At 37.5% G+C, this 16,502-nt stretch overlaps 1 protein-coding gene across 1 annotated transcript; it reads right to left on the reverse strand.

Moving 5' to 3' along the window:
* Positions 1 to 790: 790 nt before the first annotated feature.
* On the reverse strand, positions 791 to 1,720 carry TAS2R10 (taste 2 receptor member 10). The gene has a single exon (XM_066252615.1). It carries the CDS (start codon positions 1,718 to 1,720, stop codon positions 791 to 793), a length of 930 nt encoding a protein of 309 aa, XP_066108712.1.
* Positions 1,721 to 16,502: the final 14,782 nt, after the last annotated feature.

Consider the following 16,502-nt stretch of genomic DNA (forward strand, 5'->3'; position numbering starts at 1 on the left):
TCAAAAGAAGCACCTATAACTCTGTCACTTCAGTTTCTTTAGTTTTGTCAAGCTTTATCTTCAGTTTCTTTAGTTTCCTTTCTTCTCTTTGGACTTTCTTGATGAAAGGGTGCCAGTGTTTTGGGGAAGTCAGGGAAAATACTATCAAAAGTCTGTTTTCACACCAAGGTCGCCAGCTTGATCCTGGGCTCACCAGCTTGAGTATGAGGTTGCTGGCTTGAGTGCGGGATCATAGACATGACCCCATGGTCTCTGGCTTGAGCCCAAAGGTCACTGGCTTGACGCCCAAATTTGGTGGCTTGAGTCCAAGGTCACTGGCTTGAGCAAGGAGTCACTGGTCAGCTGGAGCCTCCCAGTCCAGGCACATATGAAAAAGTAGTCAGTGAACAATTAAGGTGCTGCAACTACGAGTTGATGTGATGCTTCTCATCTCTCTCCCTTCGTGTCTGTCCCTGCCTGCCCCCGCCCCCAACACACTTAAAAAAAAGTCTGGTTTCAGATGCTTTTTCCCACCACTGTCATCTGTATGTGAAGAGTCTCCACGCTAGGAGATGTGTGGGAAGAAGTTGCAGGGTAGGGAGGAAAGCTGACTGAGTCACGGATTTGGCATGTGGGATTATAATCTCCTTGAAGAATGTAATTTCCTAAAATGTCATCAAAATAATTACAGAAGATTTTAGTGATGTTCTATAACACAAAACTGATGCAAGAATGTGGTGCAAGGGAAACACCTTCCGGCGTTTCCTCACTGGATTATTCTCACAGAGCATCCATTTCTCCCCGTGCCTTTTTATGGAGTTCTGAGAGGTTTCTCTTTCCAACAGCACATTAAAGGCTGTAGCACCTTCAAAGAAGCTTGCTTTAGCTTGTTGTTTCCTAGAATTAGGATCAGTGAGTGACCCCAGGGATAGATGGCTGCGGTGGTCACACCGAAAATAAACAGCAATTTATTTTCTGGCACAGTAAAACATGATATTTCTATGGCAAGGCCTATAAAATACAAGATAAAGAGGATGATAAAAGATACCAAAACTTTCACTGCTTTCACATGTGCTTCTGTGCTGGGATCTCTGAGGCCTAGGACATTCGACTGCATGTGCCTGCTGTGTCTCCAAAGGGAAATGATTAACAAGAAACATGCAATCAGAGACAGTGTAAAGAGGAAAATGACTCCTATATTGAGAAAAAACTGGAAAGTCAAGTAGTCACTTTTAGCCATGTAAAGGGGCTCGGTTTTATTTCTATTCTTCATTTTAGTATCATTAACAATCATCACAATTTGTGGGAAAATAAATAACCATGAAACAAGCAACAATCCCATCAGAAGGAAAATTACCCTATTGATTCTATGCTTCAACCAGAGGAAAATGCGGTGAGAAAAATTGGCTATCTTCAGGAAATAAAAGATGCTGAGGCTGCTGGCAAACCAGATACTTGAGTGATTAATAATTACCCATAAATAAGTAATACATTCGATTAGTTTTCCAGAGTTGTACATATGTGGAGAGAATATCTTTACAAATCCATCTGTCATTATTAACCATATCAGAAAAATTCTCGAAGTAGATAAGCCAATGAGAAGTAAGCCAATTACAGAAAACTTCTTGTTCTTGACACAGTCCATGCAGTTTACAAGTCCAATAAATCCATTCCCCAAAATGCCCAATATTGATTCACTAATTGCTATAAAAATGAAGAAGCTTTCCACTATACTTAGCATATCTGCCAAGTCCTAGTATTGTTTCTGTTACATATATTTTAGATTACCTGCTGCAGGATAAGGTATTGGCTGCTTGATGGAAGAATGATTCTCTTTTCTTTCTTTACATAAAGATTTAAAAGTGCCCCAGGTAATGCCCTTTGATGTAATCTGAAAAATCTTCACAGAGATTTTAGCTAGTCTAGAATATGTATGTCAAGCCTGAATGCCTACCTACAATTTGTTAACATGCAAATGAAAGTTTGTTGCATGGATTTTACTTGTCCTACGGGGATTATTTTGCATTTGTTAACCTGAATTGTGCAGCTGGAGTACCAAACACATGTCTCTAACACACAAAATGCAACAGGGACAAAATATTGAATTTTTAAATCTTTTTCAATATCAACATTAACATTATCGTTTAGGTTGTGTTAATTCAGGCAGGGTACACTTCAAGTTATAATATAAAGAGGACAATAGATTGTGGCTCAGTGACATAGAAACACTGAATAATTGGCAGTTTGTGTTAAGGTAGGTACTAGACACCGTTTTGCCAAAATATTCAATACATTTTACCTTTTAATTTTTAATTAAAATTTAAGCTCGACTAGGTATAGAAAATTTCACAAATATTAATCTTCCATAATTGTCACTGTGTTTTTATACCCATAGCTACTCTATTCATGAATGTAGACTATGTTGACTACACTTGACATGAAAGGCTCTTAGAAATAATAATCCCTTTATTTAGTATATCTCACTTTAATGGTATCCATCCATCCATTTATTCAACAAGTATTTTACTGAGTGACTGAGTATATCAAACTCTCTTTTAGACACTGAAGGAATGCAATGAATGTAATAGTAGATAGGACCTCAAAACTTGTGTGATTCATGCTATTTACATTTAAAGGAGGAGGCAAAACAATCACTTAAATCAATAGGGTGTCCAAAAATTTAAATTTAAAAAATTAAAAAGTAATAATAATAAATCTAACACATATTGAGCCTTATTATGTTTCTAGCACTGTGCTAAGCACGTCATGGTTATTTCCTCATTTCACCAAACCTTTAAAATAGGTATTATTACTATCTTCATTTTTAAAAAGAATAAACTTTCCAAGAAAAGAAATTTTTTAATTTGTATTGTCATAACTCCTATGAATAAAATCAGACAATAGCCTCACAATGAAATATCATCAAATATAGACACAGACTATGAATGATGGTCAGCAAGGCAAAACAAACATAAACAAAACTTCACATGGACTGATAATATTGACATTGCCAGATAAAAATATCTGTGGATGTAACAGCTGTGTATGAACCACTTCCTCTTCCCTTTTTTTCAGTGAGAAGAGGGGGAGGCAGAAACAGATTTTACCATGAGCCCTGATGGAGATCCACCCAGCAAGCCCACTAGGGGGCAATGCTCAGCCTATCTGGGGCATTGCTTCATTGCTCTGCAACCAAGCTCTTCTTAGTGCCTGAGGCAGAGGCCATGGAGCCATCCTCAGTGCTTGTAGCCAACTCTCTTCAATTGAACCATGGCTACAAGAGAGGAAGAGACATAGAAAGATAGAGAGACAGAAGTGAGAGGGGAAGGGCAGAGAAGCAGATTGGTCCTTCTCCTATGTGCCTTGCTGGCAATCGAACCTGGGACATCTACACCACAGGTGTAGGTGTACTCTATCACTGAGCAAACTGGCCAGGGCATGAACTGCTTTTAAAAAGTAAACAGTGTAATTTTAGAGAGGAATAGCAGTAAGAGACGATCAGAAAAAGAAATGAGAACTTTGGAGACAAACCTTGTAGAAATGGAAAATACAATTATACTCAATAAAAGTGAACTAAATACTCCAAGTAAAAAAAGTTTATACTGACAGCCAGGATTTTAAAACTCCAACAACATACATGTTATAGGAAATATCATTTAAATATAAAGACACACAAAGCTTGGAATTAAAATTACAGAATAGACTATGCAAATATTACCCCAAATAAATCTAGTATAGTTATAATAGTATCGTATCAAGTAGGCTTAAGGCAAGAAGCAATAGTAGAGAAAAATGAGGAAGGGTGTTTTATAAATAAAATGCTCGATTCAGCAGGAATGTATTGCATAAAATAACTTATGCACCAAATAATCTAGCAAACATTTATAGAACTAAGAAAAAAAAGCAAATCTATAATCATATGAAAGACTTTAACACATATAACTCAATAGCTCTTAATGTATCTAGACCTAAAATCAATAAAAATAGAGATCTGAACAACACAATTAACACACTTGATATATCCAACAATAATACATATCCTTTTAAGTATACATAAACTACTTTTTACCAAAATTGACCATGTGTAAGGCTTAAAGAAAGTCCCACAAATGTTAAATAAAACCTTTCACAGTATGTTCCCTAACTACAAAGAAATAAAATTCTGTAGCATCACTAATTATTAACAAAATACAAATCAAAACCACGATAAGGTATCACCTTACACTTGTTAGAATGACTATTACCAAAAGACCAAGATAATGAAAGCTGGTGAGGATGCAGAGAGAGCAGTGGTAGTCAACCTGGTCCCTACCGCCCACTAGTGGGTGTTCCAGCTTTCATGGTGGGTGGTAGTGGAGCAACCAAAGTACAAATAAAAAGATAGATTTAACTATAGTAAGTTGTTTTATAAAGATTTATTCTGCCAAACTTATCAAAAATACGACATAAAGTACTTGGTAAGTAATTATTATTATATGCTTTAACTTGCTGTAACTCTGCTTTATGGATTTTATAAAGTAAAGTTACTTCCCTACTTTATAAATCACCATTACTATGGAACAGGTAGGTGGTTAGAAAATTTTACTACTAACAGAGATACAAAAGTGGGAGGTAGGTATAAAAAGGTTGACTACCCCTGATATAGAGAAAGAAGAATCCTTGTGCACTGTTGGTGGAAATGTAAATTGGTACAGCTATCTTGGAAAATAGTATGGAGGCTTCTCAAAATTTTAAATATGAAACTACCATATAATCCAACAATCCTACTTCTGGGTATTTGTCCAAAGGAAATGAAAACACTGCCTAGAAGAGATATCTGTACCTCATGTTCATTGCAGCATTATTCACAATAGAAACAACCTAAGTGTCTGTCACCAATGAATGATATAGATGTGGGGTGTGTGTGTGTGTGTGTGTGTGTGTGTGTGTGTGTGTGTGTGTGTAAAATGGAATATTATTCATTCATTCATCCATTCATTCATTCATCAGAAAGAAGGAAATCTGGCCTTTTGCAATAACATGGCTAAATCTTGAGAACATTATTCTAAGTAAAATAAGTCAGCCAGAGAAAATCAAATACTGTACATTCTCACTTATATATGAAATCTAAAACAGCCAAACTCATCGAACTAGAGAGTGAATGGTAGTTTCTAGGGGCTAAAGGATGGAGGGGTATAGAGAGATGTTAATAAAGAAGTACAAACTCTCAGCTACAAGATGGTTAAGTTCTGGTAATCTAAAATACAGCATGATGACTATAGGTAACAAAACTGTACTCTATACTTACAAGTGGCTTAGAGAGTAGATCTGAAAATGTTATTACCGCACAAAGTTACTATGTGAAAGAATGGAGATGTTAACTGATTTTTATTGTAGTCATTATTTTGCAATATATACCTTACATTTTTTTTATTTGATTAATTGTGTTTACATAGATTCTAGGGTCACCCTGAATGCATCACCCCTCCCTTATTCCCCTCAACATCTCCCTTGTTCCCCTCCCCTCTTCCCTTCAGATTTATCCCATCCTATCATTCCATTTCCCTCTGTTCTCTTTTCCTCTGTTCCTTTGATCCCTTCTCTGTCTCAATTCCGTTCCTCAGTTCCCATTGTTCATTGGATTCCTCAAATGAGTGAGGCCATATGATATTTTTCTTTCTCTGCCTGGCTTATTTCACTTAACATAATAGTTTCCAGGTTCATCCATGTTGTTGCAAAAGGTAATATTTCCTTCTTTTTCATGGCCCCATAGTATTCCATGGTATATATGTACCACAGCTTTTTAATCCACTCGTCCACTGACAGGCACTTGGGCTGTTTCCAGATCTTCGCTATTGTGAACAATGCTGCCATAAACATGGGGGTGCTTTTTTTTTTTTCCAGTCGGTGATATGGTGTTCTTAGGATATATTCCTAAAAGTGGGATGGCTGGGTTAAAAGGCAGACCCATTTTTAATTTTTTGAGGAATCTCCATACTGTTTTCCATAGTGGCTGTACCAGTCTGCATTTCCACCAGCAGTGCAGAAGGGTTCCCCTTTCTCCATATCCTCTCCAGTACCTATTGTGTGTTGTTTTGTTAATGAGCGGCATTCTGACTGGTGTGAGGTAGTATCTCATTGTGGTTTTAATTTGCATTTCTCTTATGATTAGTGATGTTGAACATTTTTTCATCTGTCTATTGGTCATCTGAAAGTCCTTTTTGAAGAAGTGTCTATTCATTTCTTTTGCCCATTTTTTTCAAGGAGGTAAAACCATACAATGGAGTAAAGACAGTCTCTTTAACAAATGATGTTGGGAAAATTGGACAGCTACCTGCAAAAAATGAAACTAGACCACTAACTTACACCAATCACAAAAATAAACTCAAAATAGATAAAAGACTTAAATGTAAGTCATGAAACCTTAAGCATCTTAGAAGAAAACATAGGCAGTAAGCTCTCTGACATCTCTCACAGCAATGTATTTGCTGATTTATCTCCACAGGCAAGTGAAATAAAAGACAGAATAAACAAATGGGACTATAACAAACTAAAAAGCTTTTGTACAGCTAAAGACAATATGAACAGAATAAAAAGACAAACCACACAATGGGAGAACATATTCGACAATATGTCTGATAAGGGGTTAATGACCAAAATTTATAAAGAACTTGTAAAACTCAACACCAGGAAGACAAACAATCCAAATACCTTACATTTATTATGTTAACTATCAATAACATCTCAAAAATATAACAATAAAGCTGGAAAGAATCAATAACAGAAAGATAACTAGAAAAAAACCTAACTTACTGAAAAATTTTTAAAAGACTTCTAAATACTCATTGACTTATCAGAGAATGATTAGGAAGACCATAGAGGGTTTTTATAGTTGTGTAGCTTTAATAGCAATTTATATAATTTATATTCATTAATTTGAATATCTCATTATTTTCTTGGTCAAGTAAATATTTTATTTTTTTATATTTGTTTTCTTCAATTTTCTTGAATTTAAGAAACATTTTATGTTAATATTTTTACCAAAGCTCTCCAATTTTCTCTCTTCTCTTCTCAAAGAAAACTCAATTCCAGTGTTACCACACAAAGATGCAAATGTCACACACATACCAGGATAAAGAGAATTTCCATTTTGCCAAGAACCAACATTTTATGCAAAGTATGTAAAGCTTTCATGGTAAATAAATCTCAGGAATCAGAAAAGTATTTTGGAAAGGAAAATTTTACAATAAGTAATTTTTAAAACATTCAATAGAATCATGACTTATGCAAAAACTTGGAAATCACTCCAAAATCATTTTTTAAGAGTCATTGTCAACACTTTGTTGCACAACTTTGAAGTTTTACATATTATGTAAGGAACACATGGAACACACTGTTCTGTAAAAATTTTCCTACTAAGAAACATACAATTGTCATTTCTTCATATTAATATTTTTCTCTATCATGATTGTTTGAGTCAATTATTTTGATTTTGACCCCTTAATAATTCTCCTTCTCTTGCAGTTTAAAATGTTTCTAATTGGCCTGACCTGTGGTGGCGCAGTGGATAAAGCATTGACCTGGAAATGCTGAGGTCGCCGGTTCAAAACCCTGGGCTTGCCTGGTCAAGGCACATATGGGAGTTGATGCTTCCAGCTCCTCCCCACCTTCTCTCTCTGTCACTTTCTCCTCTTTCTCTCTCCTCTCTAAAATGAATAAAAAAAAAAAAAAAGATGTTTCTAATTGTACACTACAGGGTATCTCAACCTCAGACATTGGCATTTAGGGTTGGATAATTCTCTGTTTTAATTGTAGGTTGTTTGGCAGCATCCCTGGTCTCTACCCACAAGGTGCCAGTAGCACCTCCCCAGTTGTGACTACTAAAAATGTCTTCAGATATTGATAAATGTCCCTGGTGAGACAAGGTTGGGAGGGGGGGTGATCCAAGTCACCTTAGTTGAGATCCACTGATACACTATTTCAATTTCTATGTTAATAAACAATTGTGGGCTCTGGCTGGTGGCTCAGTAGATAGAACATCAGCCCAGCATATGAATATCCTGGGTTTGATTCCAAATCAGGGCACACAGGAGAAGCAACCATCTGCTTCCCTCCCTGTTCTTTCCCTCTTCCCCTCCTGTAGTCAGTGTATTGATTGGTTTGAGCATGGCCCCAGGTGCTGAGGATAGCTCCATTGGAGTGCATCAGCCTCAGGTGCTAAAAATAGCTCATTATTGGAGCATTGTCTCCAGATGGGGTTCCCTGGTTGGGGCACATGCAGGAGTCTGCCTCAATGTCTCTCCTCCTCTCACCTAAAAACAAACAAACAAATAAAAACAATTGTGTGTATGTGTGTTTGAAAATATTTATGATGCTTTCATTACCTTAAATAAAGCATGTTAGAAATAAGTAAAATACTGTGAACTAAAAATGTTGGCAACAGGTCAGAATCATACAAATCTTAAGTAAATTGCACCCTCCTATAAAACTACATATATTCTTGCTTTCCACAGTGAAAGAATAATTCTAGTATAAGTGAAATGGACACTAAAATTAAATATGTACTATGTTACAAAGGAAGTCCTGATAAATTTTGGAAGATTCACATGCAAACCGAACTCTCAATTTTGCTAAGTAACGTATAATTACATTAGATAACTTCATTAGTAAAATCCTGACAAATTCACATAAAAATAAAATAAAACATTATTTTCTAAGTATACAAAAATAGAATAAAATAGAAAAATACATGCAAATAAATAATTAGCATAAAAATTTTCTATTTAAATTTAGAATTTTTTTATTTTTTTTAAAGATTTTATTTATTCATTATAGAAAGGAGAGAGAGAGAGAGAGAAGGGGGAAGAGTGGGAAGCATCAACTCCCATATGTGACTTGACCAGGTAAGCCCAGGGTTTTGAACCGACAACCTCAGTGTTTCCAGGTTGACGCTTTATCCACTGCGCCACCACAGGTCAGGCTTAAACTTAGAATATTTAACTGAGAAAGAAAAGTTTTGAATAACAAATCAGAAATAATGTGTTTCTAAACTGAGAAACAAAAACTGTAAAAAATGTAAATATATTATAAATACTATATTATAAATATATTATAAACCTTAAATATTTATAGATTTTGTATATTTCCAATCATTGTCTTTAAATAATTATGAATAGAATTCAAGAAAAGATTATAATATTTACTTAATGTAATTTCAGTCAAAAAAAGATTTTAATCAGGTATTTATTGAAATATAAAATGTACTTGAATTAAAAATATACACAAATACATAACTGTGTTCTCATGCTAGGCAGACTATAACTCTTTCCATGACTCCCAGCAATCTAGGAGAGCAGGCAAGACTTAGCTCTATTGATAGTTCCAATAGAAGAACTTCTCTTCCATGTTATCTCTTTGGTTTCTTGGAGCTTTCCAGATGTGCAGGACAGGAGCCAGACTAAAATGCAACCTGATCCTGATTCTCCTATACACACACAGATAACTTTTTGTTTCATTTTTTCCTGTGGGAGCAACTTCCTCCCCATCAATATATAGCATTAACTTAGAATTACAGCTTTTGGAAAGCACCTTATCCCACCCAGAGCTTCTGTAGCATTGACTATGGAGTTTTCATACCATTTACTCAGCCAACCACTCTCAGCCGGCTAACTTGGTGCCTTGGTTATCTTTCCATAATCGCTTCTGCTGCTTTGCTATTGACTGATCCCACTTGAATTTTTGACAGACACAAAGCCCCTACCAATGATTTAGGATTCCTTAATTTGCAGCAATTTTTTTAAAAGCTGGCATGAAGCCACTTCCGCCTCCAGGTGTCATTCTTCCAGAGCCAGGGTTGGGTTTCCAGGCTGCAATGGAATTGCCATCAAACACAGGAGTGTCTTTCCACTGCAGTGTTCAACAAGAATTTAGGTCTTATTTGTTCCTAAAGCTGAGTAGTTTTATTCCTAAAGATAACTTGATATTCTAAAACATCTCAAAGGAGGATCATGATGGAGGATTTTCTTGGCAGTGGTTACTTTCATGGCTACATGGATGTTTGGGCTGTGTTTCCAGGGTTGTGGGGGGATAAAGAATAGATTTTTGTGGGTTGAAGCATACAGTAACCACTTACTGAGATGGGGCACCGGGCCAGTGAGTAGCTGCATATGTTACCAGGAATGCAATCAACTCATTAAGAATTTAAATTCTACAAATGCTCACAGTTTTCTCTTAATTTATAGCACAATATATATTTTTAGTATTTTCTGATATTTTTTAGTTATGTAATAGTTTTTACTGATATAGCTTTAGGTGATTTAATGTGCTTCACTCGTGACATCAATTTCCCATTGTCACTTTCAGAAACTGTCATTGTTATTAAGTGGAAAGGTCAAGAAAACACATTTTTTGTGTTTCTGCTACATTTAGAAATTATATACTTCTTAAAAGTCTTTAGAATTTTTAATTTAAAAAAGATTTCCCATTGATCAGATTTATTTAAATTTTACCTTTTTACAATATGTTTTTTCTTCTTAATGAAAAACCAAACTCTTAACTAATAAAAGTCTCATAAAGTGTTGTACCATACTTTTATTTTCAAGTCAGAAGATTTGAGCTTGAATCCTAACACTTATACTTTACAGTGAAGTTACTTACATATGATGAGCCTTAGTATTTTTAACCTAGAAAATGGTAACCATAATAAATATTTGTACAATCTTTGTGAGGATTAAATTAAATAACTTTGTCAGATTGCCTTGGTTATTTCATGGAATCCAGGAGACTTTTACTCTGATGTCAACAACCTGGTTTATGGAGATTTTTCTTTCTTTTTTTTTTTTTTTTTTCATTTTTTTTTTCTGAAGCTGGAAACAGGGAGAGACAGTCAGACAGACTCCCGCATGCGCCCGACCGGGATCCACCCGGCACGCCCACCAGGGGCTACGCTCTGCCCACCAGGGGGCGATGCTCTGCCCATCCTGGGCGTCGCCATATTGCGACCAGAGCCATTCTAGCGCCTGAGGCAGAGGCCACAGAGCCATCCCCAGCGCCCGGGCCATCTTTGCTCCAATGGAGCCTTGGCTGCGGGAGGGGAAGAGAGAGACAGAGAAGAAAGCGCGGCGGAGGGGTGGAGAAGCAAATGGACGCTTCTCCTGTGTGCCCTGGCCGGGAATCAAACCCGGGTCCTCCGCACGCTAGGCCGACGCTCTACCGCTGAGCCAACCGGCCAGGGCCTAACAAACTTATAAATACAGTAAATGGAAAGGTGGTTACCAGAGGGGATGGGGTTAGAAAGAAGACAGAGAGGATAAGAGGAGTCAAATACAGTGTGTCTGTAAAGTCATTGTGCACTTTTGACCGGTCACAGGAAAGCAACAAAAGATGATAGAAATGTGAAATCTGCACCAAATAAAAGGAAAACTCTCCTAGTTTCATACCTATTCAGTACAGTTCGATGTGGGCTCACACACAGAATTTTTAGGGCTCCTTAGGTACCTATCCCATATAGTCTCTACAGACTCATCACTGACTGATGACCTACCAGAACGAGGTTTCTCCACCAAACTGCTGGTTTCGTTCAACTGCTTATCCCACCAAGTAATGTTATTCCTATGTGGTGGCACTTTGTTATAAACGCGCTGACATTCACGTTGCACTTTAGTCATGGATTCGAATTTAGGAAGCCACAGAACACACTGAACTTTCCTCTGTACTGTCCACATCTCTACTGGCATGGCCATGTGCTGCTCCGCTGTTACACGGTGTTACGTCATCATCTGTGCATGCACACATGCTGCCACATCATCCTACAGAGACTGGGAGGGTTTTCCTTTTATTTGGTGCAGATTTCACATTTCTATCATCTTTTATTGCTTTCCTGTGACCGGTCAAAAGTGCACCATGACTTTACAGACACACTGTATATGGTGTCCAAAGAAGACTAGACTTCAGTTGGTGATCACACAATGAAGTATACAAATGTTGTATTATAAAGTTATATACTTGATAGTTCTATAATGTTATTAACCAATATTACCCTAGTAAATTTAATTTAAAATTTAAAACAAAAAAATTCTTCAGGACACAAAATGAAAACAATGATAAAACCTAGCAGACTTTCGGTGAGTTGTTTGTCCACAAACATCAACAGTTCTCAGTTCTTTTATGCTGTGAAGAATTATATTCCTTTGATGTAAGATTCATTTTGCCTTAGCAAATTCATAGAAGTCTGTCTCAGTTTTCTGTTCCCCAAAATCATACTGTTAGGGTGAAGTGAAGGATACAGCAATGCTACAGTCTCACTGATAATCACATTAAATGAGTTTTCTAATGTGATGTAGGACCATAGGATCAAGAAATTTGTCAGATAATGCACAAATAAAAATATAATAAAAAAATCATAGTATTTCTGGTTCATTAGGACACTATTTTTTTACTTATTAGATTAACAAATATTAAGAAGCCTAATAACATGTTCTAATGATGAGGCTTGTTAGAAAACAAGCACTCTCGTACATTGTAGGAATGCATATTTGTACAACCTTATGGAAGAGAGTCTGTTGATATTTATGAAATTACATAGATACTTATCTTTTGAATTTACCCTGAAGATACATTTCCAAAAATAATGTGATATTGGGATTTATAATAAATATATAAATATATTTTGCCTTCAATTCATGGTTCTTGGCTCATAGTTCTAAAAGCACTTGGAATTTTCTAAGCAATAAGATTAGAGCAATGAAAGCATCTTTCATAATATCATATGATCTCTAGTCCTCAGTTTCTGAAATTGCTTCAGAACCATCAAGATGAGATGGGTATCCTGTTATTCATAACAAGTCCCTTTCTACCACAAATGGCTTTATGTAAATGACGTTACTTTTGGAAATCACTTAAGGATGGGGGCTGGTGCCAAAAAACCAACCAGTATTGATTCCTGGGGAAAGGAAGGAGGCTGGATGTTAAATCAATCATGAAAGGCCAATTATTTAATTAATCATGCTTATGTAATGAAGCCTCCATAAAAAGCCAAAGGATTGGGTTAGAAGACCTTCCAGGTTGGAGAACCAGAATGTTTCCATGTGTCTTTATGCTGTACTCCAACTTCACAAGGACAGAGTTTCTGTTTTCAGAACTTTGCCCTATATATCTCTTCATCTAGCTGTTGACTCATATTCTTTTATATTCTATGTAATAAATTGGTAATCTAGTGAGTAAACAGGTTTCCTGAGTTATGTAAGCTGCTCTAGCAAACTAATAGAACCCAAAGAGAGATTTTTGATTTATAGCCAATCAGGCAAAAGCACAAGAAACAACCTGAACTTTTGATTGGCATCTGAAGTGGGGAAAGTCTTGTAGGACTGAGCCCTTAAATTATGAAATCTGATGTTATTTCTGTGTAGTGTTAGAATTAAATTAAGTACTGGAGATTCCAAGATGGCAGCAGCATAGGCAGACATACAAACTGCCACCTCTCAGGACCAGAATGGATTACAAATTAATTTAAGAACAAACATCATGCAAAACCAACTTTGGACTAAAAGAACAAGACTCAAAAACCAAGGAGCACAGAAGAAACCACACTGAGACTAGTAGGAAGTGTGGGGGTGTGATGCCTACCTCTCTCCCAGGAGCAAGGGGTTGCTAAGGGTCCAGAGGGTGAGACCCTGAGAGACAGGAGTCCTCAGCCCCAGGAATGGAGTCCCAGCCTAGAGACCCAGAAACTAGAAGAGACAACCTGACAGCATTAAGTAGGGAAAAGAGCAGGATTTCTGTCTACGGAAAACAGCTTGCAAAGAAGTAGATCGAATCAGTAACTTAGAAGACAAGATAAATGAAAACACAGAAACAGAGCAGCAAAAAAAAAAAAGAGGTTCAAAATGTCTGAGGAAACTATTAGAGAACTCTGTGACAATATGAAGAGAAATAACGTCCACATCATAGGGGTTTCTGAAGGAGAAGAGAAAGAACAGGGATAGAGAACCTGTTTGAAGAAATCATAGCTGAAAACTTTCCTAAATTGGTGCAGGAAAAAGTCACACAAGTTCAAGAAGCACAGAGAGTCCTAGTAAAGAGGAACCCAATGAAGCCTACATCAAGATACATCATACTTAAAGTGCCAAAGTTAAGAGATAAAAAAAAAATACTAAAAGCTGCATAAGAAAAGAAATCAATTACTTATACAGGAGCCCCCATAAGGATGACATCTGACTTTTCAACAGAAACACTGGAGGCCAGAAGGAAATGGCAAGAAATAGTCAAAGTAAAAAAAACCGAGAGCCTACAACTAAGACTTCTTTATCCAGCAAGATTATTGTTTAAAATTGAAGAAGAAATAAAAAGCTTCCCAGGCAAAAAAAAAAAAATCTAAAGGAATTCATCACAACTAAACCAATACTGCAAGAAATGTTAAGGGGCCAGCTATAAACAGAGCAAAGGAAAAAATAGAGGAAAAGAGGGACCTCTCTGGTCCCTCTGCAAATCTCTTTCATTTGAGACTCTTCCCTCCTGAAAATCCCCTCCCTTCGCAAGATTCTGTTTCTCATTCACTTGCAAATATCAGTCTCTCTTTTTCCTCCCCTGCTGGCCAGGGGCTCCTCCCTTCTCCACTGTGTTCTTAAACCCCTCCTCCCTCCTTACAGATGGGCAGCTCTGTCTCTTTTTCTTCTTTTACCCACCCCACCACCCCACCGGCTTTGGCTGTCTCTTTTTCTTCTTCGACCCATCCTTCCCCTTCCTCAGAGATGGACTGTGCCTTCCACTACCCCTTTTCCTCTCCCTGCTATACCCCCATCCTTCCTATTTGAAAACCTTCAAAGACTTATTGTCTCATACAAGACTTACACCTAATCAATAAGGCAGTAATTCCCCTCCATCCAGTAGTCCCTAATCTCTACAAGTTACTGTCACACATTCCCTCAAACACCACTCACTTCAGGATTCTAGACCTCAAGAATGCCTTATTTACCATTCTCTACACCCTGACTTTTACTTTGTTTATCTTTACCCAGACAATAATGCAACCCAGCAACGTACATGGATTGTCTTACCCTAGGAGATCAAAAACAGCCCACACCTGTTTGAGCAAGCACTAGCTCAGGATTTATCAACATACAATCTCAAAACTAGTACTCTCTTACAATATATAAATAACCTACTTCTCTGCAGCCCCTCCCTGCCTGCCTCAAGGAGACACACTGCCCCTCTTTTTAACTTCCTCGCTATGAAGTGATATTGTGTCTTCTCTACTAAGGCTCAACTTCACTCTCAGTCCGTAGTCTATCTAGGCATTACCTTAACCCCCACCACCTGAGGTCTCATCCTAGATCAAACTTAGACCCTTCACAATCTCCAACCACCTACCACCACAAATCAAATCCTTTCTTTCCTCAGTCTAATAGGCTTCTTTAGACAATGGATTACCAATTTTGCTCTCTTAGTCAAGCCCCTCAGTGAGATCTTCTGAACATGGCTTTTAAGGTCTATAATGGCCAAGGAAGTGGCAGAAAAGGCAAATAAGGACCAAAAGAAGTCAGGAAATACCAGCTTTTGGCATACACTCTTAAAGGCTCCAACGCCCTAAAGGGCTTCATAGAATTTTATCAGGGCCCTGCTCCAGAGTAAAAGAAAGGTCATTGAACTAAAACCTGCCAGGCTTCCCAGCCCCACTGGTTTACACATCTCTGTTGTGGAAAGAGGGACACGAGAAGGTAAGCTACCCCCTTGCTCCATGGAGGGAGGGTTCAGTCTCTTCTAGCCCTGCTCCAGCTACCTGTGACCTGACCTTGCCCAGCTTGCTGGGAATTGCCACTGAAGGCCCAAGAACTTGTTTATGAGCTTAAGGTGTTTCTTCCAAGTAGCAAATAAACTGATCTTATTTCTTGGAAACACAAGGGCCATCTACTATACCTTGCCTGAATATTTGAGTTTTATTTATCCCTCAAAGATCTCTACTGTGGGTATTGACAGTCTGATTTTGTTGCCTTATTTAATGTATAATATCTTCTTCACTTCTCCTGTCTCAATGCCCCATGACTATTATAGGCTGGGACCTGCTGCTAATTCCAGCTAGAAGCAGTGGTCACTAGGACTTAAACTCTAACTACAAAGTGTAAAAATATAACCGCCCTTTCCCTAAGTACTTGCAGAATTTACACGTTACTCAGTAAACTGTTCAAAGACTGTCCAAGAGATGCTTCCAGCAGTACATCACCTAAGGACTGACTTTCATGTGGACAGGTCCACACACTATGATCCTGACAACTCCCACTGCTGCTAAGGGCAGCTCTTTCCTCCATCCTGACCATCTAGAGCTCAGAAACAGAAAAATTGAACCCCTTGTCCTTCTATTCTCTATTCACCCCTCAACCTGCCTCACCCAATCAGGGACTTTCTACTTGTGTGGAACCAACACCTATATGTGTCTCCCTACTAATTGGGAAAATACCTGTACCCTAATATATCTCATCCCAAATATTAACCTAATCCCACTCCATGAGCCTCTTCCAATTTCTAATACACTACCCGTCAATCTAAGGACC

This window comes from Saccopteryx bilineata, chromosome 1 (assembly GCF_036850765.1).
Source record: "Saccopteryx bilineata isolate mSacBil1 chromosome 1, mSacBil1_pri_phased_curated, whole genome shotgun sequence".
Classification (NCBI taxonomy): Eukaryota; Metazoa; Chordata; class Mammalia; order Chiroptera; family Emballonuridae; genus Saccopteryx; species Saccopteryx bilineata.